The sequence below is a fragment of the Fringilla coelebs genome (assembly GCF_963513975.1).
Source record: "Fringilla coelebs genome assembly, chromosome: 13".
Classification (NCBI taxonomy): domain Eukaryota; kingdom Metazoa; phylum Chordata; class Aves; order Passeriformes; family Fringillidae; genus Fringilla; species Fringilla coelebs.
In genome coordinates, this window is record NC_140039.1 from 15,179,424 (window position 1) to 15,205,098 (window position 25,675).

The 25,675-nt window shown below is 46.0% G+C and overlaps 2 protein-coding genes across 3 annotated transcripts; one reads left to right on the top strand and one right to left on the bottom strand.

Annotated features, from left to right (window-relative positions):
• The first annotated feature begins 2,307 nt into the window (after positions 1 to 2,307).
• Positions 2,308 to 13,516, top strand: CEP15 (centrosomal protein 15). 2 transcript variants are annotated; one of them, XM_084214400.1, is made up of 5 exons: positions 2,308 to 2,381; positions 3,761 to 3,841; positions 4,557 to 4,680; positions 9,346 to 9,420; positions 11,967 to 13,516. In XM_084214400.1, the coding sequence occupies exons 2-5, from the start codon at positions 3,789 to 3,791 to the stop codon at positions 12,108 to 12,110; spliced, it is 396 nt and encodes a 131-aa protein (XP_084070526.1). In that variant the 5' UTR covers positions 2,308 to 2,381; positions 3,761 to 3,788; the 3' UTR covers positions 12,111 to 13,516. The 2 variants fall into 2 exon arrangements, with proteins under 2 accessions (XP_084070526.1, XP_084070527.1); XM_084214401.1 differs by lacking the exon at positions 2,308 to 2,381 and adding an exon at positions 2,571 to 2,867.
• A 9,930-nt stretch (positions 13,517 to 23,446) lies between these two features.
• FEZF2 (FEZ family zinc finger 2) lies at positions 23,447 to 25,357 on the bottom strand (the record flags this gene model as incomplete). The annotated part of the gene is made up of 4 exons (XM_084214420.1): positions 23,447 to 23,703; positions 24,124 to 24,256; positions 24,348 to 24,482; positions 24,572 to 25,357. The coding sequence occupies 4 exons, from the start codon at positions 25,355 to 25,357 to the stop codon at positions 23,447 to 23,449; spliced, it is 1,311 nt and encodes a 436-aa protein (XP_084070546.1).
• Positions 25,358 to 25,675: the final 318 nt, after the last annotated feature.

Genomic DNA, 25,675 nt, shown 5'->3' on the forward strand with positions numbered 1-25,675 from the left:
TTAGTAATATCAATCCAAGACATCATTTTGAGGATATAATTAACTGCATGTTAGAACAGGATGTGTTAGACTGTTTTTGTGTGCTGAAAGAGACAAAAATCTTTGTTAGCTGTATTTAAGTGCCATCTAGTGTCCCAATCCACAAATTTCACTTAGAAAATCCTCAAAACCCTCCAAGCTTTCAGAGCAAAATCAAGTTGCAAGGTTAAAAAAGAGCAAGGGTAACAATGTTCCCATTTCAGCACTAACATTAAGTCTTTAATCCATGTGGACAGTAAATACAGATCTCAAGGTCCCACTAGCTTTTCAAATTTTTACAGCAGTGATCCAGCAGTGAACTCACATAGAAGTATCTAATGAAGACAGAATCTGGGTGAAAAAAAGGCTTTTTATAAAAATTACTAAAGGTGGGTTTTTTTTCTGAAAGATCCACAACATAACTGGAGGTGATGGCAGGGGCACACATGACATGAGTCACATGTAACAGCAGGACACACTACAGCGAGGTGCCAGTGCACTCAAACACAGGAGAAAGCCTTTCCCCACGTACAGGACTTCCTCCCCAGCTCTGTACGCTGACCATGACACCATATGGTCTGGGATGTCACCTGGATGGGTCTGGAATGTCACCTGGATCCTTAGGATCAGCTGTCCTGGCTGTGTCCCTCCCATCACCCTGTGCACTCCCTCAAGATGGGGTAGAAGCAGAAAAGGCCTTGACTCTGTGTAAGCCCCGACCAGCAGAAATAAAAACATCCCTGAGTTATCAGCTCTGTTTCCAGCACAAATTCAAAACACAGCCCCAGATCAGATACTGTGCAGAAAATTAATTCCACCCCAGCCCAAACTAGCACGTGGGGATTTCTAGCTCTTAGCAGTATTTTTTCTCAATAAATTTAAAGTATTCTTGACAACTTCATTCTTGTATTGTATTCTTGTATTCTTGACAACTTCAGAACCAATCTAGGTTAAAATGAGAGTTTATAGCTCAGTAGCTATGAACTTCACCCACTGTCACATAAGAAATTAGCCATTAGAAAATTATGTCTTCCATCCTGTCTCTGTTTCCACAATACTGAACAATTGATAGTGTCTGTACCTTTACTAAAATGCTCTTGGCATGCTCATCACAAATGGCATCTGTAATGGTCTATGTAAACCAAACTTCAGTTTGTCTCTTTTCTTCCTGAAATTCATTAAATGCTACAAAGAAAGAAAGATCACAGCCACTACAGAGAGCTGGCGTAGCTCAAAGTAAAACATGCAAACCACTTGGGCTTTCTGTGGCAGTTAGTGTGACCATAACAATTAGCTTTTGGCACCATTAGAAATGAGGACTGACTCCTACGCCTCTGTGACACTTACTGAAAAATCTTGTCTTTAAATCGCAATAATAGAAAGAAATTAAAATATCTTTTTAAGTACTACTTATCCTGACTGCTACAATAAGCAAGGGTGAGTCGACAAGTACATTAAAAGAACTTCTATTTATGTCATGAAGTGAATTAGTGTGAATTTATTGCAGAAATATAAAATAGAAAATATAAAGATATGAAAAACCACAAGAAACAGCTTCTGATCAGCAATAAGAAAGGCTTGTGATGAGTCGTCAAACTAGGATGAGAGAATGCTTAGATGGAAAACATTTAGGCAAGACAAGCACTTTCAGAGCAGCTTTTAGAAATCTACAGCTGCACATGTGCATAAATCTATTGGGCACAAATGAAATGGATAAAAAAATATTTTTCAGCTTATCTAGCTTGGAATTTTTTTATTTGTGTTTTCTGTGAAGGACAAAACATTTACAGAAAACAAAAAAGGTGGATTAATTGTGCTTTTTTTTTTATTCGGAATATATTTTGATGTAAGTTTGCGTATAAAGGACTAAACTCGCCTCAAAAACCCTTCAGTTTTGAGGCCGGGAAGGAAGTCGGGTCCGACACAAGGCGGGATCACACCAGAAGGTTTGGAAACCGCGTGGAGAAGCGGGCTGGAGCTGCGAGGCGCTGTCCCGGCCCGGCCATGGAAAGCCGTGCCTTGCCCAGAGGAAGGAACATTGGTTTTAAACGCAAATCCCGGCAGGAGCTCCGGGGCTCCGGGACGCCAGCTCCGTGAGGGGGAGCGCGGGCACGCGGCACTCGCGCCCCCCGCGCGCCTCTCCCCGCGCTCCCGCCCCGGGCCGGATTGGCCCCGCGCCCTCTCGCTCCTCCAATCCCAGAGGTGGATTTCGTTCCCGCCCCCCACCTGATCCCGCCCACCAAAGCGACGGCTCTGCTCCACCTTTCCGGCCGTCTCCATGGCAGCGAGGGCGGGGGGTTTCAAGACGTCCCGGAGACCATGGCGGTTGGTTGCTTTGCTTTTCGAACCCGGCGAGGCTAAAGGTAAACTAGCTAGTGTATTTTGTATTTTATTTTTATTTCCTGACTTATTCCCCCCTAATCGTATGGGATGTTACCTTTCAAAGAGATCGTAAATCCATCCTCCTCCCCCCTTTCCCAATGGTAGGGCGCAGGCGGTGCGCGGTCCCGCTGAGGCCGTGGCGCTCCCGCCCCGTTGGGACCGCGGCCTGAGGCGGAGTGGCCGCGGGTCCTGGGGCGGAGGTGCCGCACTCGGCCCGAGGGCCTTCCCTGAGGCTGCTGGAGATCCGGGAACTGCTCGCGGAGGTTCATCCCGGGCTGCCTCAGGCCTTGGCATCCGCCCAGGGCAGCGGTTGCCCCAGGGTGCGGCGGGCGGAGGATGCTCAGGCTGGTGCCGGTTTGTCCCGCACGATGGTGCTGGTTTATCGCTCCTGCTGTCAGCTGTAGGCGCCCTTAAAGACAGCCGGTACGGGCGGCGGGATGCTCTGGCTTCCCCTGTCGCCGGTAAAGGTGTGTCACAAAGAGCACGAAGTGCCCCGGCTGAAGGAAGGAGCGCTGAAGGGATGTGCTCCGTGTTAAACGGGGTTAAGCATTAGCAACAGGCCAGGCGGACAGAAGTGTTTTCACAGTGTGATAAACATACATCCCTAGAAGATGCACCCCAGCGTCAGCAGAGGCCACATACAAATCTCTGGTTTCAGAGTTAGGTGTGACACATGATAGTGACGAGGCCTTAGCTAATGTTATCTTGATGAGCTTTTTTAGTTCTTCCACCCTTTGACATTATCAACACGTTACAAAGTTATTTAATTTTACTTAAAGTAAAAACGCAGTCACTTCTGAAGTGGAAAAAAAATAGCCAAAACATTCTCAGTCTTCTAAAAAGTGCTATAGGATCTTTATTTGCATCAGTGGCCAGTTGATCTCCTTAATGGCTCAGAAAAAAATCCATTAAGTTCTAAACAATTTAAACGTAGTTTCCTATGAATGGGTCCCTGTATCTTTGAGAAGTAATTTACAAGTATAACTGTGTTCACTGTAACGTGATAAAAGGCAGAAATCAGTAATGTAAACAGTAATAGTCAATTTCTGTAAGCACGAAGTGTATGTGTGGTTATAAGCATCTGAAACTCGAGAAAACCCAGTGCTGAATCTGAAACTGAAAAAATCTTGGGTTTCATAAATTATTAGAATACAGTAGCATCTCTCTAAAACATATTGTGAACATTAGTAGTGTGAATGTATTCAAATAAAATTGTAGCAATGCCCTGTGGCAGGTTTTGTGTAGATAGCTGACATGTATAATGTGTGCAGCTTTTTAACCAGAATTGTTTAATGCTGGAAAGTGTACGTTAATGTACAACTTTAGAAAATTTTAATTTCACTTGGCTTTCCTTTTATAGAGTACAAAACTGGGGCAAACAACTGAAGATGTCATCCTGTTTGGCTCAGGAGGTTCACCTTGCTAGAAGACATGAGGAGATGTGAGTAGTTGCGCTCTGCATCGCAGCAGTTTGCGTTGGGTCTTGTGATTTTCTCCCTGCCTGCCCACGACCCTCGGTGCCAGTGAATCTGAGCTCTGCACAGCGCAGTGGTGCTGCAGCAAGGGGCTGGAGTTCCAGGAGGTGGCACTCTTCCTTCAGGAACCATGGGAATTAGCATCCTTGCCTGCCGTTTAGGGTATTTAGGTTGATGAGGTTTTTGACTTCCATTGGTGGTGCTGGTTTAAGATCTCCATTGTCAACCTGTCACTGTTAAATTCCTATTTGGGGAAGGTAATTGGATTCTCTCACTCAATGCCTTAATTATAGAGTTGCTTCTTTGTTGCCCTGTAAACTCAAATTGTGAGGCAAATACAGTAGTGATTCAGGAAAATTTGCTTTTCTTGTAACAACTAGTACGTGCCAACGAGCAAATGTAGTACTGATCAAGTCACCCCAACCCACCCTGTCTTTCCTTCTTGGGGGAGATTTAGTGTTTCTAAGCCCCTCAGCATTTGAGGAGTGCTGGTTGCAACATTATAGCTTTGTAGCACAGCAGGTGATGCCTGCCTGTACCTTTTCCCTCCCCCAGCACACCCACCCTGCAGCCGGCTTAATTAGCCCCATAGTTTTGAGAAAACTGGGTAAGGTAAAAAGGTTATTTTCTAGCTCCTGAGCAAAATGTTCTACCCACTTAGCAAAATGTTTTCCTTTGTAGACTGTCTCAGAGATCAGAGCTGCTACAGCAGATGGAGACTTATCTAAGAGACAAAAAGACTAAAAAGACATGGCAAACTCAAGCAGCTGATGCAGCTCATAAAAGGAATGCAGCACTTTTAAATGTAAGTTTCTGCAACTACCAGGAACCGTATCAAAATGTCACAGTTATGTAGCTTAGATAATTAAAAAAAAAAGAGAGAGAAGTGTTTGCTCTATAGTTGTCATTTGAATTCTCTTCTATATGGTTGTCTCTTCTGGAACTTGACCAAAAAGTATTAAATGACAAGTCTTTATTATCCGATGGCATCACTACCTATTTCCCGTGCCCTTCTTACAAAAGCCTCGTGGTGGCAGCTGCTACTATGTATTTTTATTTTTTTTAAGCACATGTAGTGATGTAACACATGCTAGTACATGTCTGCCTGAGAGAACTTAGGGGTCTGTCAGGACTCAGAGCTCCTTTACACTGCGGGCATGTTTGGAAATGGGCTGACCAGGCTACAGTGCTTTGGGCCAAGGGTAGGAACTGTTCTCCTGCTGTGGTTGTGACAGGTTGTGGAAGAGGTCCTCAGCTCAATATTTTTCTCTAAAGAGGTGTAGAGCGACTTCAAGCATTTTGCTTGCAGGTCTGTAAAAGCAGTGTTTGGTGTTCCCAGCCCTTCATAGGGGTGACACCATTAATAATGTTCATAGCTGTTCTGCATACCTGCTGTCATATTCAGGTAAGATTTGTTTCCTAGGCAATTAAAACTATCTAAGTTTGATGGCAGGGACTGGAATACTGAAAGGCTCTTCTGGAACCCCTAGCTCAGGCATTTGAGTTTGAAGAGATGCACTTGACCACTAACATGATGCATATGAGAAATCTGTGTCAATTTTTCAGGAGGCAGCAGAAAACTGAACCTCCTGTGCCTTTTCTTTAAGCTCCTACTTACTAAGGATCTATAATGCATGTGTTGTGTTTATTGAAAAAAGTAAATTTTACTCTAGAAAATTACAAGATTAATTTGTGTCACCAGAATTTCACTGGGTTTTTGTCATGCAGAGCCTGGTTCAGTTTTAAAATGTTCACGTTTTGGGTGGGTATCATTCTATTGCATTAGAGTGTGCATTTAAAAGAGATATTTATTTAGAGAGGGGCAGACAAGAAGAACAGCTACTCAGGAATACCTTCTTAACTATTCTGTGACAAGGAAGATTTTTCAGCTTGGGCTGGTGAACGGGTACATTCTGGACAGGGGCAATCGAGCCCCTCTTTGGATAAATGGAAGGTTTGGTTATTTTTTCCATAACTCCTGCTCCGTTGGTTTAGTAATTTCAGCCATTATGACTCCTATTTTCCATAGGCATTTTAGGTTAGATTTTTTCTTTGTAAATATAGGGTTTTATAAATTATTTGTGTTTATGAATGCATTCTCAGTTTACATATACAGGCAAACACAATAAATGCAGAGTATATTTCTCCATCCTGAAAGCTATATTGTAGTGGAAATGGTAACAATAGCTCAGACATATACAGAGTGTAAATATTTCTGCAGTTAAACAGATATTTGCTATCTTCTGTCACATCCTCAAAATTGTTCCTTTCAAGTGTCAAAAATGTTGGTGTTTGTACAGAAAAAAAGCAAAAACATATGTATCAAAACAAATTCTGTTGCAGGATAAAATAGCATAAATCAATTTAAATCTATTAATTTTATCCTAGTTTTAACAAGCATGCACTCCTGCAGATGCTTTTTGATAACAGAAGAAAACAGGAAAAAAAATCTATGCGGCATAATATATGAGAAGCTTGAAAACAAGACTGATTAATGTGCCAGATTCAGAATATTGTTCCTGATACCAAGCACTGTACATTTCACAGTTACCATGTGGAGAGTTGTTGATTTGGCCTACTCAAAAATACATGGACATGACGAAGTGTTATTTTTTTATTTGCATTTCTGGTTTTCTGCGTGTAAGCAAAATCAGTTGTTTTCAGTAATAGATCATAGCAAAAGCCATTTTTCTTTCTCTGTGCTGTTGGAATTTATGCACAGGAAAGATTTCAAAATTAATTTAAATTCTAATCAGTAGGAAGCAAGGAACTAACCTTTTTTTTTTTTTAATTGAAATTTTGACATTATAAGCATTTGTTCAGCATTTTAGCATAATTATCAGAGTATTTTCCTCTATGTCTTTAGAGGGAGACTGCAGATTAGGGAAATCTGTATCATTTGGTGCTTATATAATGTTGTCGTAATAAAAGCAGAAATTAGACTAGTATTTGTAATCTAATTTATGACATTTGTTTCTCAGTGATATTTCTTGTGTTTAGAAATATGTATTACTGTGCAACAGCTTGTAACATGAAATAGAAAAGAAAGAGTATGCTATATAGTAATTAGTACTGGAAAGGTAATTTAGAACAAATTTGCTTTCCTTCCCGGGCATGCAATTCCAGAATTATTTAAGTGTGATTGTGCCAGACTGATATCAATATAAGTGACAGCTGAATTTGGTCCCCTAAAAGCAATGCATGTGTCATGCATTCCATTTTACCTCTGGGGAAGGGTCTTGAATTGTTTTTGTTCCAGTCCTTGTGGTTTTAGGGGAAGCACTGTAAGATGCTCTCTTTTTTTCAGTACAGTGACATATTAGATTAGCTGGTTTTTTTCCAAAGAAGTTTATACTGCTGATGTATTTATTTTTATATTGATGACAGGGATTTATTTTTCCTACAAAGCTTACCAGTTGTGTAGACACACAAGAAGTGCCATCTAATCTTTCAGTAGTTCCAGTTATTTTCTAAAGCATACTACACCTTCCAGCAAAAATTTCTTTCACTGTCTGTCATTAAATCAGTATTCTGAATGACAATAGACTGCACAACACAAACTGGAGTGAGCAATGAAAAGACACATCCAATATCTAGGCTATGCCAAAGTGACCTTCTCTACTAAACATATATGCACAACTGCTGTCTCCTTTCTTGCCTGAAAGACTTTCATTTCCTATCACCATAAACATTCCAGTTACTTGGCTGAGTCTATAAAGAAATAATGATTGATATTCTTCTTCCTCCCTGTTAAAATTCTTGCAGTAATTAGGAAGAAGGAATCAGAAAGGAGAAAAATCCAGTGGAAGAATATGAGGTGAACATTACTGAATGATCCTTTATTCAGTCTGGTTTGTTATGGGGATAGCTTCTCCAAATTTGGCCTGAGCCATTCTGATACGAGCTTCATTTGGTGCTCTGTGTGTCTGTCTGTCTGTTCTAAGTATGTGCAACACAGAAATTCTTTGCTTAAGTCACTTAAATCTGTGTTGGCCTCTGTTATTTTGACATCATGATTTCAAATGGCCTATGTCCTTTTTCCTGTTCCCTCTATATGTTAATCCCATTAGTCTTTTTTTACCTGAGAAGGGGCAGCCATTTGCTGCTTCTGAGAACTTAGAGTAAACTAATTCTCAGATTTATCATTCTCAGACATCTTTTAGCTTCCTACAGTGGTATGGGTTTTGCTGTAGAAAAGGGAGGAACAATTTTACTTCGGTTTACTTAGGTTTGTAATTATGTACAAGAGAATATTGTAAAAGGAATGAATGAAATAAGATGAACACTAAATTGAACAATCTGACTGTGTGTGTCACAAAGTTAAACTTCAGCAAGGCTGGTTTTTTGCTTTTATTAATCATACTCTACTGAACTAAACTTGAGTTGAACACTGTTTACTTATTGATGTGTTCAGACTGGCTATTATTCAATACGAGTAATCATGTTTGGTCTCTCTTGTGGATCTGCTCCTCCAGAATCTCACTCTTCTTTTCAGCAGCAGTGGTGGTGAATATTTGGGAAGTCCCTTTGGGGAATTTCCTCTCTCATTTAGTTTTTCTGTTGTACTCTTCACACCCGCTCTCTGCTCCCAACTCTGCCATCTGCTATACTTTCTTTCCCCCTCCACTCTGTTCAGCTTTGGCTTCTTCACACCCCACTCCCACGTCCCTTTCTGTCTCTCTTCATCTGCCCACCACTCAATCTCTTCAATGTTTGGGTATGGAACTAAGCCCACAAGAACAGGTCAGAACTTTAAAGGGGGAGGGTGGTTAGTTTGGGAGCATGCTTTGATTTGTTTGTTGCTGTTAATTTTTTTGGTTGTTTCTTTTTTATAAGATTTATTTGGGCCTGTGTGAATCCAGCACACATCCACTGGACAAGCAGAAACCCAAATACTGATTTTTTTTTTTTTTGTAAGAAAACTATGTGAGGTGCATTGTCATCCAAGCTTGTCTGGTGAACAGCTTGCTGCAGCTCTACATTTATGTGCACATGTTATGCATGCATATTAGCAAGTCATCTTTGTCTTGAGAAGTAAAGATATCTTGCACATAATTTGCCTAGTTACTTTACAGTTACAGTAGCTAGAATACATACTTCAGTCTTAGGCAGCACAGAGAAATGTTCTGTTCCCCTCTATTTCCTTAAGTTTTGTACAACAGAATTGAACTAATTTACCCTGGTGTCCAGAGAGAATAGCAGTGTTTACAGCAGAAGTCTTACTTGCTTGTGAAATGTACTCTTTTATGAAAGAGGTGCAGCAAATGTATTTAGCAGCTGTAGGGTGTTAGTCTAAGTAGTACAAGTTGTATTTCAGAGTGACTAAACAAATATTTGTACTTCAGTGTTAATTTTGAATGCTGTTTAGCTGTAATGGGTTTATTTAGGTAATTTAAATGTCTTTATGTGTGTATTTTTCTTTTAAAATTCCCAGTGCTTGTTTTTAAAATGTACTTTGCTTGTGTTTTAGGATATAGAAATAGCAGAAAAAAGGCTGCAAGAAAGAATGTATTTACTTCCACATCCTGATACTGTTAAGTTAGAAGTAAGTCCTAGAACTCTGTCTTTTCATTTGTTTCCATTTGCTGTTTACCAAATATTTTGCTTTTTTTTTTCCCCTGAAGCATGTTCTTAAAGTGAAAATAATTGATTTTAAAATCCAGTGACTGGTATAGCCAAAGGCCTGTGTACTGTGTAGCAAGCTGAACCTAAATTCTGGGACAAGGTCCTTAGATTCCAGAGCGTTCTGGTGGAAATATTTAGCTTTCAGATCTATACCAACTTCTATTTAAAAATGAAGTCAAATATAAAAAATCAATATTGTGACTATTAGAAGAATACTGTGTTTACTGTGTCAGAGCTATATAGTTTGTTTTATATGGTCATCCCATTCTCAGTTTACCACAGATTGTCATCTTTACATTTCAGGGTCAGCAGTTTATATCAGCATGAACAGGGAAAATTTCACATCAATTATTTTAGACTTGTACAGAAGCCTATGAAAAGTACTGCAGCAGGAACACTCGGTTCTTTTTTTTTTCTTCTCAACCTGCAGTCCCTAAAGCATTACTTCAAGATAAAAATTTGAGCAGATTCCCATCTGTTTCTTGCCCCAGTGGTTTGTGTTTGTGCTGTGTGGTGGCTTGGTTCCCAGAGGCACAGGAGCAGAGTGTCCCGTGCTGGTTTGGGTGCTGGGGCTCTGTCAGAGCAGGGCTCAGGGCCAGGTTTCAGCACTGTCAGCTGTGAAGAGAGGTGTATTGTACCTCAGCTTCACACCTGCTGGGCAAGTGTTGGCATGCTTAGGCTATTACTTAAAGGAGAGACATCACTTCTTGTTCTGGTTACTGTTCAAAGTTTTCATCTGTCATTGCATTTTGTAAATAGCCTACTGTGGCTGTGACAGGGTGCACACTGGGTATGCCCCTTCTGTGGCTTTTTTATTATTTTTAGACATTTTTAGGCAAAAGGGTACATCCTTTCCTGAATACTTGTACATTTTGAATGATGCTAAGGAAGATGCCAACCTACTAATATGAGACATTAAACCTGTCTTGACTGTGTTCAGAAGTAGTTTTAGACTCTTCAGAGGCTTTTAGAGGCACCTCTCGAGGTGTTTGGGTCAGTTAGTCCATGGTAGGTGTGAAGCTGCTCCTCAAGCAAAGTCAGCACAAACTGGAGGCTGCAGAGTGATTGCTCGTGGCTGCAGAATGTCTGCACTCTGCAGCAGTGGTGGAATTTTGGAGAGAACAGAGTTACTATTTGAAGGAGAAGATCCTCTTTCAGCTTTTTTTTTTTTTTTTATGCTTCTAGAGAAGAGTGCTATAAATAGTGGAAAAAGAAAACTTTCTTTCATGGTACAAAATTCTTGTACATGCGTTGTTCCAAAACACTTCTGAGCATATTTCACTCAGCCATATATGTGTCTGTATTAATATACTCTGAAAGTTATGGCTATAATGGATCCCCAGCTTGCTGAGTCGGAGTAGTTTTGTGTGACAGCACATATGCTTGTCAAAAAAGATTCTTTGAGTAAATCTGTTGAGGAAAATATTTTTGTAAACCTGCAAGAGCCATAGTTATATCTGAGTTACATGTAAGGATCAAAATGATTAGCCAGGAATCTAATACCGTGCAGGCAGATCTTCAATTTTATGCTGCACTTCTCCTTCATTATATACTAAAGAAAAGAAAAAAGGCTCACTGCATATGTATCCTAACTGTTTCCTACTGCAAAATTACATTTTGACATTTTTCTGAATGGACATCGATGGCAATAAATACTTACATATGTGGATGGATTGAAGTGCTATCTTAGCACAGTTCTTAGATCATGTTATTTTGTGGGGACAAAATGATACCTGGCACTTAAAATATTCCTGAAAATCCTACAAACAACAGTTATCCTTAGGATACCAACACAAAAAGGATGAATGAGCAATAACACAGATAAATAATATGTTTAATTTATTATTCAGAGGCACAGTGTCAAGCAAGAGGAAGGGTTAGATGATCCACAGTGATTCTCCTAGACCACTCACTAAATATACATCACCTTTTTATTATTATTTTAAGTTGTGATCCAAATACTGGATATGATTACTTCATCAGTGAATTATCAAGTCTAAACTTTTACTCAAATATTTTGAATTATAGTTCTGTATAGTACTGTAAACTTTACTAGAATAATCACTTTACATTGGTAAAGGGGCAGCCTTCATTTCTAACATTTTTTCCACTGCAAAATGAAATTCTAGGAACATGCAAACTTAAGTATAAAAGCTGCTTTTGGAAAAGTATATAATCATGGAAAATAGTTTATTAAAGGTACTGTAAAGTCTAAACTGATGTGTTGCTTACCACAAGAGGGCACATTCAGTCACTTCACAGTTTGTCCTGCAGAATGAAATATTTCCAAGCTGATATTTTGTATCATACAAGAGATTAAAAATTTCATATGTTAAGTACGTTGTTCTTTTCTGAATTGCTTTACTCTTAAAGTAAGATTTAATAATGCATTGCATATCTTTATTGTTTTAAACTGGCTGACACAGATTTTGAAATTAAGTTTATTTTTTCTTATGTCTTTCTCAGACTCTCTATTGGGCATCAATAAAAGAATCTCTTCCCAAATGGGAAGAGTTTCTTTTAGGAAGAGCAGAAGTTCCTATTGGCTTTAAGAAAATGAAAGCTACAAAGCAGAGCATAAACTACCCTGAAGAAGATTCACAAAAATAAACATTTTAGTTTCATTTTGTTTTGCAATTTATCACTTAAGCAGAGAAGATGATCCAGATATCAACAGAATGTCATGCCATTAAACTGAAATGTAAATAATTTAAATGAAAATTATGGATATGAGATCATTTCATTCTATTGTTGCATTGTGTATGATTCCTTATTTTTATTCTGTACTAGAGAAGCAATCCTCACATGGGCTTTTAGGATCAAGAATGAGAAACATTGGTTTATAGATTTCCACAAGGCAATTGTGTTTTCAGTATGAGAAGAGTTTTCTGTTATTTTTAATCCTCTGCTTCTACATATAAGTGCGATAAGTAAAGACAGATTCTTGCATTATCTTTCTTCACTTCAGTCATCTGTGCTGCATGCCTGCTCGTGGATGAGGCAGAAAGGAAGAATTTACTGTTAGCAGAGAAGGCAGACTGTGCCTTAGAGTAGCCTTGGTTTAGCACCAGGAACCTGTGCAAGAACCTTCACAAGAGCAGTTGTAGAAGGAGCAAACTTGAATTTCTGCATCTTGTTTTCCCTGGTTTTTTTTGTCATTGCCACTTTCATCACTCATACACCTCACTCCAGGCAGCTTTTCCTAACCTCCTTCTGCCTACATTGTATTTGTTGTCCAACGGGTGGGCAAACAAATCTCTAGGGCTTTTTGCTACTCCTAGGCTGCTCTTAATTTTATTTTTTTCTGCTGATGTAATCTACAAGTGAGAACTTTTTCTGAGGCATGAAAAGTTTGAAAGAAGCAAACTGAAAGGTAACTGGCAGTGGCTTTCCAAGAACAAAGTGTATACAAAAGTTGAAGTAAATATTTTCATTTTCAGTCATTGAACAGCTTCCCAGGTTGCTCCTACAGTGGTGCAGTATCAGTGAGTTTTAATTGTACTGAGCTAACTTGGTATGAAAAATTCACTGGTACAGAACTTCTTAAAGTGTCAGTTCAGTGGAAGATCCTTTCTGGTGTGTGACATGGCCTGCAGAAAATTTGTTTCCTAAGCAAAAGAAGCCGATAAAATATTCATTTCTTTTATTGTTAAGAATCTGGACTTGAGTTAATATACTGTTAAAATTTAATCTCTTGCAACAACATCATTCCACCCCCAACCTGGAAGTAGTAGAAAAAAAAAGTACCTCTGCCAGTGTGTGAGGATATGAAAATGTATTGATTGGAAATATCACTAACCTACTAGTTATCTGAGCTATGCATCTTCATACTATATAGAGAGAGACTCCACCATTCAAAAAACATTATATCCCTATGCAGCATGAAGAATCACTGACACAATAGAATCAAAACTTGAGGTGCAATATTAAATTGTATATTTTCCACAGGAATATTAGGAGTTCATTTTAAACTTTTTCTATTGAAGTGTCCATTAAACTGATAACTTTTTACAGAAACTGCCATCTTAGAATTATCCTGTTGAGTGGGTGTTGGTGTTTGTAACAATAACGTTGTTTTCATAATATGTGATGGCAGATTAGCACGCTTCTCTGCAGTGTTGTTAACAGTTGTAATTAAGGAATAAACAGTAAAGGGTGTCAGTCCGATGACAATTTCATCTATAGTGTCACAATACAAAATGTCACAAAATATTAGAACTGTTATATAACTACAAAAATATCAAATTAGGCTTTCATCTTACAAGCTGAGAGCTTAAAAAAAAACTTGGCATAGAGACCATTGCAATTTTATACCTACTCAGTGTTCTGTCACAAAGACAACTTGGTAATATTTTTTTCTGTAAACTCACAATGTGATTCTCAATCTGATTTAGTGGGAATGTGTATGGATCTTACGGTTGTAGAGCTCACATTTAAAAAGAAAATAATTGGAACCATTTGAGCACACAAGAAGAGAAAACCTATTATAGATGATACTCAGAATGAAGGGATGGATGGGCAGTTAGTTAGTAACAAAGAATGGGACTCATCCCGTTCTTTGCATGCAAAGGGAAATCACTTCAACAAAAATCTGGGCCCCTAAGTACTTTATACATGCAACTAATCTGAGTCTTTATCTCTTCTGACTCTGCCTAACCACTGGGACACAATGCAGGTTCTCACTCTCCTTGCCCTGGTGCTTTCCCCTGGAAGGAGATCTGGGTGTGTGGACATCGAGTGCATGCAACTCCATGGGTGAGAATTTGGCAATGTGCATAAAAGGCGCCTGCAAGCAGGGTTAGAGGGGTTACCCTGCTGCAGTTAGGTGCTCACATTGCAGGCCTGAGAGTAAAATGAAATTATCTTCAAAGAAGGAATTTAATTTTATTTCCTGCAGCACAACTTTAGAGGCAATAGGGCAACTAGTTCAAGGGAAACTATGTAGGAACATGTCCAGGAATAGAAAAACTGAATGAAGAGAACCATTTAAAGCAGGAATACGTGTAGGTGACTGTTCTCACAGAGACAAGGGCCTTCCTGTTGGCCTGTGGTTTGAAACAAATAAATGCAATTGCCTATGACTGTGAAACAGCACAGTAATAGGGGCAGGGGAAGGTGTCTGTTGAGTTGGGGCATGCAGTGACAAGGGACCATAATTATATGCTATCTCCTGTTCTACTTAGATATGTTGAGTTTAAAGTACCATGGCTGGGCTAGCTTGATACTTGCCTTTTTATAGATACAGATTTTGAGAAAGCAAATGTTAAATTTTGGTATGCTTTAAAAGAATTTAAGAGTCCACCTAAGTGCTTTGTACTGATATGATTTAATATTGGTCTCATATGAGATCTTGAATGGGTATTCTTCACCAAGTCAAGACAGTCACTTCAAATATTTTGATTCTATGTAGTTATAGCCTATCTTATCCCAAGCATTTATATATACATAAAAAAATCTAAAATATAGAAATTACATCATATATATTTTCTGTGATTTCCTACTCATCATAATTTTTTTTCACAAAAAAACAAACTCACCACATCCCCCCCCTTAAAAAAAAAAACCAAACCACAAACAAACAAAAATAAAAAAGATAAGAAAACCACCCCCCCAAAACTTGTTGCTGTATAGTATTGACTTGCTGCTTGCCCTTTTGTTTTACAATGTATGTACACATAAGGTGCAGTGGTCCTAGGGGCCTGTTGCTTCCTGTGCTTTTCTGTTAGGTGGGGGACAGCAATTGAGTAAAGAGCAGCAAGAAAAGCCAAAGGTTTTCCTCTTTGTAAGTTAATCTTTTAGTATCTTGCAAGAAGAAATAATTAATCATACTTTTCTAGGTTAATGCACGGATGAGTAACCCCAATACTAACCCAGGAGCACAGCCTGTTTACCCATCTTGTCACCTCTACCATCACATTCCCGAGCTTTTTACTTTCTCAGTTATTCTGGCTGTGGGGGCAGGAGCAGAAGGCAAGGCATGTTACTTTTCCCTAGCATAAGAAACTTCTTACTCTGCAGAATCTTCCACAAGCCTATTAATTTAATTTGGGAGTATATTTGAAATAATAAGTTGGTTTAGATGCATATCTGACACTATGATATCCTCTTGATTGTATTCATTCAGAGTCATGTATTCATAGAAGTGGGGAGCTAATTTTTAGGCTGAGCTTATAGTTCTTAATTTCTGTCTTTTTCATTCACATAGAGCAGGTTGGGGATGTAGATGCTCAGTTTGAGCTTGTTGGTACTGAAAAATAAGAAAACCAAATTTAAAATGGAATGTACTTTTAGAGGTTATATCTGAAAGAAAACATTATTTACTCCATAATGGTAATTTTCATAATATTTTAATACTTGTGTTCAGATACAACTTGACCTTAAATATCACCCCAAATGCAAGCTGTTTTAACATATTTGTAATGCTAAGGTCTTCATTACTGTGATATTCTGTTTGCTCAAGGATTATAATCCATGCATATACTGTGTTATAGTTGAAATAAAGCTTTGCTCAGTGCTGCATTCCTTGCACGAGTTGGATGTAAGTCTGTGCCTGCTGCAGCCAAGTGTGAACAGTGAGTAGGCCAGTGATAAATAACTTTGCTTAGGTATGGTGTTTGTTTTCCTCTGACTCTGATATGAAATATTAATCTGTTGAGTGAAGATTAAAATCTCAGAAGTTTACTGATGAAAAATCCAAATGTAATGAATCCCAGATCGATTATTTTCACTCTTCCTATTGTTTCATAATGTGTAAGCTAAATCACTTCAGATACGTGATTACTAGGAAGATGTAGATAGAGATACTTAAACCCTTGCTAAGGAAACAGGTGGGGGAAAATGGTTCTTTAGTACATCCTCCTGCTGTGTGAAACTCTTTGTCTTTGCTATAAATAGGGTGATTTAATTTGGGAATTTGCTACTCCTTTTAAACACGGTTAAAACAGCTCTTGAAAATGCGCTAAGCTGTACCCGCTGTGTTTGTAGCCTTCCAGTTGTAGCTTTTACATTTGGCTTACTTTGAATACGTGTGTTTTTAACGCATACGGATAGAAAGTATGCTCACTTCTTCCCGTAAGTTTTATCGCTGTGATGATAATCTTAAAAATAAATGTGTGGTGTTCTTTCCCCTCACTCTCAGTCGTATCACCTACCAGAAAGCCCTAATAAGCAACAAAATAGTGTGAGACAGTATTTACATCACACTTTTGAAACAGATTCAAGCAGAACCAGCTGCTGTAAGATTATTTTACAAATCTATTGTAAATTAATAAAAGGAAAAAATTGCCTTCCTTTAGGTAAATTGTAGTCTCCTTTACTAATTACCGTAGCTTGAAGCCGCAGTAAATAAGTACCTGCCTCACTGCGGTGAATGGGAAATGAGAAATGCAATTTTGGTAACCAGACTTGCCTTTCTTTACCCATTTAGTTCGTATGTGTTCCAATAGCTTCATTCACGGAGCTCTGACTGTTGCTCAATAAAAGCTTCCGGAGGATAATATGTTCAAAGTGAAGCACATGCCGGCAGCTTTGTTCAGCGCCGGCGAACCTGCGCGCTGCGCTCCGCGGCCGCGCTCGCCCCGCGCCCCACCGGTGCGGGCTGTGCCCGAGGGGCAGCGCTGCTTCCAGCCGCGGAAACGCCAAGCCAAGCGGCTGTGGGAAAGGGAGACAGGAGGGGACGAAAAAAAACCCAAACCAACCAAACCCCGTTTCTCGGTGCTTGCCCGGTGGGAAATGAGCTCGCTGCGGCGCGGGGGAGGACAGGCGGGTGCCGGGCGGTCTGATCGGGGCGCGGGCACTGCGCGTCGCCGGGAGCGGTGCGCTGGGAGAAGGAACGGGAAGCGCATTGTGTGTGTGCGTCCTCCCTCACTCAACGGCGCCGAGATTCCCAGCAAAGCTCTGGGCAGCGGGTTTGATTCCTTGGAAACGCTCGTAATAATGTTAAGAGTAAAAAAACATATTCGTAAATCCCTAGGAATAAGGCTTGTCTATGTGACCCAAAGTGTCGCGGTCCCCAGACAACTGAAATCTGTGTTTAGAGGGTGCTTAAACTACTGCAGCCGCTTTGCTCTATTTCTCGGACGTTTCTTTGTATTAAGTTTCCGGGTACACTTGGCTTTTTCCTCTATAATTAGCTTTCTTTTGCTGGATTCATTGATAGATACGATAATCCAGTGTTGGTAATATCTCAATTCATTAACATAATGAATCAGAAGGGAGAGGCTGATAATAAATCAGAAAGCTTCTATTTATGTGAAATATCTTGGCAACTGGCAGCAGTGAGAAGACAGTAGAAGGAGTATCAGACAGTTAACGGGACCTCGGGAGCGCGGCTGCAGGTCTCAGGTGCTTTCTGCGCTTTAAGCGCCCGAGCCCTTCACAGGACAATCCTGTCCATTGCAGGGGCGCTCATGTGGGAAAATACCTGGCTCCCGTGGCCTCGGCCTCCCAAGTGGTTCAAAGCGCCATCCCCGTTGTGTTCGGGCTCCCGGCCGCCGCTGGCAGCGCAGCCCCGCGGGCTGGGACCGGGGCTGCCACTGCCCGCCCCCGCCGCTGCTGTGGCCCCGTTTGTGGCATTGCCCGCGGGCTGGGGTAGCCCGCAAGGGGCCGGGGATGCTCCGAGAGGCTCGGCGAGAAGCCGGGAGAGGAGAAGCCCGTCCAGCGAGGTCCCCACTCCTTGTCCCATCGGCTGGGAGTACTTCTGCCCCTGGATTAGATCTCTTTTAAAGTTTGTCATCAGCCCGCTTCTTCTGCCAACGCAGAAGACTGCAAAGATGCAACTATTTGTAAAGTCAAGTTTTGTGTTGTTTCGGTCTTATACACCCAGAATCCTGGGAGCGGACCTTTTCTGTGGTCTGTGTCTGACAGCATTTTGTCCCGCTTTGGGACAAAAAGGTACTTCGGTGACTAAACACGCTCTTACCGGAGTCACTTTGAAGCAGAGTTTAAGATCACTGGTGACTTGAAGCACCCTCCCTGAACGGCTGCTTGTGCTCCTGGGGAGCACGCCCGAGGCTCCCTGAGGGCTGAGCCACATGGCCCAGCTGCAGCTTCAACACCTTATGAGGAGAGGCAGCCCGTGAAAGAGAGCACAGAAGTCTAAATGCACCCTTTTCCTTTTTCTTTTTCTTTTTTTTTTTAATTTTTAATTGAGGGCACGTGTTGCCCGTAATTCACTCAATTAAGCAATTGCAGTAAATCAATGAGATAAATACAAATAACACGAGGCTACGGCTTTGAGCTAGGCAGGGTTAGCAATAAGAGTAGACTAGGAGTGGGGTTAAAAGCTGGGGCAGCGTCACCTGGAGAATAAGGATGAGTGGTGGAAACCAGCTAGTAAGGGAATTTCCCCCTCCCCTTACGTGCCTTCTCTAAGGTCCCGCGGTGACGATGTTGGTCAGCACAGCACCGTACCTGTGAGAGGGCTGCTGAGAAGGTGGCGAGGTGGGAGGGTGACTGGTTAGGGCAAAGCTGGCCGTGGTGTGAGGTCTGAGTGCAGGAATGCTCAGGGAGGAATGCCATGGGGTGACCGCGGTAACCGCTCCAGGATGGCAGTTTAAGGGGTGGGTGCCTTTCCCTGCTGTGTGCCTGCACAGCCCCAGAAGGGACACCTGCCTCATCTGCATGAGGTTTTCGATGGGTCTAAAGCAACCGGGCTGGGAGCCTGTCACCCTCGCTGTGGCCGCTGTCGGTCCCGGCTGGAGGGAATGCCTCTGCTGGGACTCGCCGTGCCGACTTTTCCTTCGGGTGCCGTGCAGCTGCCCCTGGAGCTTTAGTCTCTCCACAGAACTCGGCTGTGGATGGCGATGCAGCCCCGGCTGTCTGGGGGTACCCAGGGTATAAATTTGAAGGGGACCTGAGGAGAGAGGCATGAGGAGGTGTTGGGAGAGTGGGCAGGAGCCACACCATGAGCGCTGGGGAAGGAGCGCAAGGGCTGGCAGCAAGAGCCTAAAGGAACAGAAGTGCCCTGATCGCAACCCTAGGAGGGTGAGGCCCATGAACCCCGTCCCTGGAAGGGACCCTCGTGGATGGCACGCAGGGGTGGGCTGGCACAGTCGAGGCCCAGCAGGCTTACTTTAAAATCATGCAAATACTTCCGTAAAACGGCTTAAAGAGGCAGAAGGACAAGTCCTACGGGCACCTGGGCGTCCTGGGGGACACGGCGGTTTTGGAAAGGCATGCGTCAATTTAGCCCTGGTGTTGACTTAAGCGAAAGTGCTAAGCCATTCCTAAACCTAAGTCAATACAGACTTAAGCCAAAATTGTTATTAACGAGCTCTAATCTGATTTAAGAGCCTCCGAGCGAGCCGTGTCTACACGACGCGCGTTGCCTTGCGCTGCGCTCCGCGGTGCCCGGTCCCGGGGGGGCCCGCAGCGGGAGGGGCCGGGCTAATGCAGCCCCGGGGAGGAGGAGGGCGGGTTTCTGGGAGAGCCGGGCCGCCGTGATTTGGGCTGGCCGGTGATCTCCCTCCGCGGGATAACTTCTTAAAACGGTACCCAGCTCGGCTGCTCTGGGGCGATTGGGGTCTGTGCGAGCGCCTCCGGGCCGGGGCTGCCGGGCCCCCTCTGCCGTGCCCGCCCGGGGGTAGTGCCGAGCGCCAGCAGCTCCGCTCGCTCGGAGAGGGACATGCCAGTGCATTTCTTCCCCCATCCCAATGGGGCAGTTGAGCCCTCCACTCCACCCCTCACTGGGGGCCTTTCTTTTCTTCCCCACCAGCTTTGAGCAGCGCTGTTTCAGATTGGCCTTTTTATGTTTGATATAAAGAATAGTTGTTGGCCAATTCCATCTTTTCATCGCTGCTCTCCAGGCCCGGGTCCAAGCGGCTTGTCAGATGCTCATTAACTCCCCCTTTGGCTCTTTCCAGTGTGTCTCCTAAGCTCATTGTGCCAAGAACTAGCGCTTCTTTCTCTTTACATGGCTCCCTTTCTCTGCTCCATCAGGGAGACAAATTACTTTCCAAAAGGGATCGCCAGGGATGGTTTAATGAGAATTTCTCCAGCGCTGGCCGTGGAAATCAATGTAGTTAACATTCGGTGCACTTAATTGGACTTTTCTCTTCTGCCTCCTTCAAAAAAACTCTGAAGCTATCCTGTTAATCTCTCATTTGTAATCAATTGTGTTGACTAAACAAAAGTCTAGGTCGTCCTTTCTTCCTGTCCCAGACAATCCTTTGTTGCCTCTAAATGCCTCATTCTTGAGTGCTCCTGGTCGTGTAGATGGGTCCGATTTTTGACAGTTCATTATTGCGCTTTTGTCCATTTAATCTCCCTCGCTGTGTTTTGCATGTGCATGCCTTAATGAGCTCCGTTGGCAATTAACATGTTTCTAGCAGCAAACTGGTTGCTCAGACGTTTGGAGAGCGGAGTGCAGGGAAAAGGGCAACGCAGCTGCCTGTAGGTTGGTCGCTTCCCGGTGCCCGGCGCGGGGCCGGGACGCACCTGGGAGCTGCCCGGTCCCGGGGAAGCGCCGGGCCGGGCCGGGCGGGCCGAGGGGGAAGCACGGAGGCGCTGGCACGTCGCTCTCTGCGCAGAGGCACCTCTAACCCTCCCCCCGAGGCACCGGCACCGCTCAATCTGTTGTGTGCGCGGCTGCGGCGCCGGGAAAGGGGTTTTTGTGCGGGTTTTGTGTTATTGAGGCTTGCTGGCAAGAGTGCCGAAGTGTGAGCAGTCGTGGACAGCAGAAACATCTTGTGAGGGAGAAGATAATTGGAGTCTCTGGCGTGTGTGTGTCTGACAGAGCCGCCCCTCCCCCGCGATCTGCGGCTTGTGTGTGCCGGGATCCGGGCGAGAGCCGGGGGGGGGTCCGGGGCCGGCCGGTGGCGAGCGCGCCGCCGCGGCCCCTTCCCGGAGCGTCCGAGATCGGGGGGAAGCCGGAGCGACAGCCGGTCCGGGGAGGGCTGCCCACCGCCCCCCAGGAGGGGCCAGGTGACCAAGCCCACCAGCGGCGGCGGACACGGCGCTTCAGGGTGCCCCCAAGATGCCCTCAGCCGTGACGGGGATGCCGCCCTCCCCCCAGACGGCTCTGTCAACAACGCCGCTTTTTATAAAAATGCGATAAGAACGCACTTCCTTAATTCCCTTCCTGGGAGTGGGTTTCGCACTGCTCTCGCCCATCAGGAGAGCTGAGGAAGCAGCCTGCGCGCTGTCTGTGGGGCCCGCAGCCGCGCCTGGCTCCCGCTTTCGGCTCCCGGCTGGCAGCCCAGACCTCTTCCCGGCGCCGAGGTGCGGAGAGAGCGGCGCTTCCCCCGGACCTGGCAGCGGGACCGGCTCCGTAGGCGCCCCTCGGGATGCGCACGCCCCTCTCCGGTCCTTCGGGACCTCGTCCTGCCGTGGCCGCCCCCGGCACAGTGTCCTCAGGGAGAGAGGGGTCCCTCCCGCTGTCCCCGGCCCGTGGGTTGTCCCGCCCCGTCTGTCGCGGCGGCGGGAGAGCCAGGCTCGGCTCCCGCCTGCCGGGGGTTGAGCCGCAGCCCCTTCACTTGCGGGACCGTTTTCCCCTGCCAGGGTTTCCGGAGCGGTGACTTAGCGGTGACGGAGTTTGCAATTTTTTGCCTTTTTAAAATTTTCCTTTTCACCTAAAACTCCCCCAATTTTTTTTTTAACAAATTCAGTTATGATCTTTCCCCGCTGCCAGGATCACCGGACATTCTTTTTCGCTCCTCAAACCGTCAAAACGCTATTTCAGACACTGGAAAATGCAAACCCCGGGAAACTCTAAAATCGCCCCGTCTCTACAGCGGGAGCGCGGGGCCCGGAGCCCCGGCCCCAGCCCCCAGCCCGCTCCTTGGAGAACATCGCAGCCTAATAATGAATCCAGAAACCCGGAGCGAGGGGTTGAGTCCCGTTCCTGCGCTCGGCGGCGAGCTGTGCTCGTCCTCGCCTCCCTCTATTTAACCACTCAATTAAGCGGAGAAAGGTGAGCTCCCCATTACGCCGTCCCCAGGCATTTCGGTGCCTCTCTCGTTCCCCTCTTCATTGGCAAGCCCGGCCCGAGCAGCACGCACACGCCCGGCCTCCTCAATCTCCTTTCTCCGCTAGAATAATATTGTTCCTAACGACGTGGCCGGAATAGACACTTGCGTATTAAAAGTGAGGGAGGGGGGGGGAGATGAGAAGGGAATATTTAGTGTAATCCAAGTGCTTGATTATCCATATTCTGATCACAAAGAGTTTCTGAGGCCTGCTGGGAGTGATTAGATTAATGTAATGCGGTTTGAAGGGTCTGTGTTTTCTCTCTTAATTTGGGTCATTACTCGGAAAGCAAGCGTGAGATCATTTTATCTGCATGCAAGGAAAGATAGTCATTCAGGAGCGGTTTAAACACGCCGTAATGAACCGACCCCGAAAAGCGGCGCTGGGAAACTCCGAGCCGCCCTTCGCGCTGCCGGTCGGGGCCGCGCAGCCCCGCCGGGGGTCCTGCAAAGGCTCTGACCCCGTTCCGGGGGGCAGCAGCAGCCCTCTGAAGCCGCCCGGCTCCCTCCCGCCCTCATTTTGCTCCTCCGGCGCTCAGCGGGCCCTGGAGCGGCAGGGCCCGGCTCCCGCAAGCCGCGCTCGCACGGGGGAGAGCGCCATGCAGCCCGGTCCCCGCTCGGGCCGGGGCCCAGGTGGGAAATGAGACACCTGCGAAGGGCCGGTTTATTGTCCCGTGATAGATATAGATATAGATATATTCCTCACTTATTCGAGCGTACATTTAAAATGGAGATTTACAGACACGTATAAAGAGCGCTGTCCTGGCGCCGGGCGGGGGGCGGCCAGCCCGGCCCGTCCTGGCCCGCTCCGGCGGCGCAACGCGCCGTTAAATAAGATTCCTCTTATATACAACTGCGGCTCGGGGTCGCTTGCTACCGGCGGCTGAGCTCGCTGGGAAAAGGACAGAGAAGCGAAGGCTGGTTCGGATAAATAGTGCTGGCCTGGTTGAGCAGGTCCGAGTGTGGCGGCGCGCCGGGCCCTTAGCTCTGCCCGCTGCGCCCAGGGTCCCGCGGAGGAGGAGCGCTGGAGACGCTGTCGTGCAACTTTCGGACGTGCTTCTTTAAATCAAAGTTTCTGCAAAATCCTTTCCCGCAAGTGACACACGTAAAGGGCTTCTTGTCATTGTGGGTGTGCATGTGGAAAGTCAAGTTATAGATCTGGTGGAAGGCTTTGTTGCAAATGGTGCACTTGTACTGCTTCTCTCCGCTGTGTGTCAGCTTGTGGTTCTTGTAGTTGCCTGCGAAAGAGGAAAAAGATGGAAAAGGGAGTTACCCGAGGGTGCCCGGGCCGCACGGTGCGCAGGTAAGGGGGGCATTAGGAAGTGTCTCCACCCGCACCCCCGTCCCACTTGTCAAACTCGGTCCTCGTCAGCGCGGAGCAGCGCGCAACTGGCACGGCACAAATGAGAGGCAGGGTCAACCCGGTGACCCGCGGCAAACGGAGGGCTCTGGATTAGGACCAAGGCCCGGCACCTTTCATTTAAAAAGCATTTAGGGGGAACCGTCAGCACTGCCCGGCGATGCGGCCCAGCTTATAGGGAAAGTAATTGGGAGCGGCGGCGGATCTGCCCGCGCCCCTCGCTTTCCCCGCCGGGCAGGGCTCGCTGCCTTTAATCCCCACTAATGATGGGCGAGGGCCCCGACGCGTCCCGGCTCACCTTTCTGGTGGAAGCCCTTGCCGCAGAACTCGCAGACGAAGGGCTTGTAGCCGGCGTGGATGCGGATGTGGGTGTTGAGCGTGGAGCTCCTGTTGAACGCCTTTCCGCACTGGTTGCACTTGTGGGGTTTCTCCTGCACCGGGGTGCGAGAGGCCCGTCAGTGGGGGCTGCGCGGAGAGCAGGGGCGGCCGCCGCCTCCCGCAACCCGGCCGCCCCCCACCTACCTGGGTGTGGATGATTTTGTGCCGGCACAGGGTGCTGGCCTGGCGGAAGCCCTTCCCGCAGACCTTGCAGACGAAAGGCCGGGCCCCCGTGTGCACCGGCATGTGGCGGGTGAGGTTGTAGTGCGCGTTGAACACCTGCGGGGAAGCGCCGGGAAGGCGAGGTCAGGCACGGCCCCGCCGCCGCCGCCCCCGGTTCCCCCACCCGATGCCGGCGCCCCCCTTACCTTGCCGCAGACCTCGCAGGTAAAGTTTTTGGGCTTGCCCTCCGCCGCCCCGCCGCCGCCGCCCCCCATCTTGGCGTGGCCCTTGGGGGGGCCGCCGCGCTCCGCCGCCGCCGCCTCCTTCATCACCTGGTCCAGGTGTCCCGGCAGCCGCTCCTTGTGGGCGAAGGGAGGCGGCGGCGGCAGCTTCTCGGCCGCCAGCCCCGCCAGCTTGGCGTTCTCCAGCAGGAAAAGCTTCTGGTGGGCCGAGAGCCCCCCCGGCGACGGGGCGCCCAGCAGGCCGGCCGGGAAGAGCTGTCCGTGCAGGAGGTCGGCCGGGTGGTACGCGGCGTCCAGGTAGTTGAAGTAGTAGAGGGAGCGGGGGGCGGCCGGGACGGCCCCTGCCTGGTGGATGACCTGCGGCTTGATGAGCCGGCCGCTGGGCTGGCCCAGGGCGAGCTCTGCCTTGCAGCAGACGCCGCAGTTGGCTTTGCAGAGCCCCGCACCGCCCCGCAGGCTGCTCTTCCACAGCTCCGAGTAGTTGAGAGTCTTGGAGGGCAGCTCGTAGCCCAGAGGCGGGATGGGAATCACGCAGGGCAGGGGCGAGCACAGGCTCAGCGGCTTCTTGCCTGGCTCCGGCCCCGGCCCGCCGTGCCGCTCCTCGAAGGCCGGTTTGGGCTCCGACGTCTTTGCCATGATCCGCTCGATGGAGAAGGCCAGGGTCTTGGAGGGGTTAGCGGTGGCGGCTCTGCCGTCGTGCCGGGGGCAGGAGGAAGGCATGACCGTCTCCAGCGACCCCGGGCTCGCCATGTCGCTCCGCCGTGCGGGAACTTGGTGTGAGCAGCGACTCGCTCCCGCGCTCGGCTCTGCATTCCAGAAAAGCCAGGAGACAAATCAATTTAATAAGCACCTTGTTCTCCCCCCACCCCACCCCCCACCGGCACCCCCTCCCTATTTACATTCAAATGAACATATTCAAGAACAATGGCACGTAGGGTACCAGATTACTGCTCATTAAGCGGAACACGCTAAAGTAACATGCAAGCTAGACCTTGTTAGTATTAAAAAAAAAAAGAAAAAAAAAAGGAAAGAAAAAGAAAAACCTTCCCCAGCCCAATGCCACCCAGC

Bases quoted from the DNA above. Each gene is read 5' to 3' on its own strand.
- CEP15 (XM_084214400.1), top strand. From the start codon at position 3,789: ATGTCATCCTGTTTGGCTCAGGAGGTTCACCTTGCTAGAAGACATGAG. The intron at 3,842-4,556 runs GTGAGTAGTTGC...TTTCCTTTGTAG, and splicing joins GCTAGAAGACATGAGGAGAT to ACTGTCTCAGAGATCAGAGC. The intron at 9,421-11,966 runs GTAAGTCCTAGA...TGTCTTTCTCAG, and splicing joins CTGATACTGTTAAGTTAGAA to ACTCTCTATTGGGCATCAAT.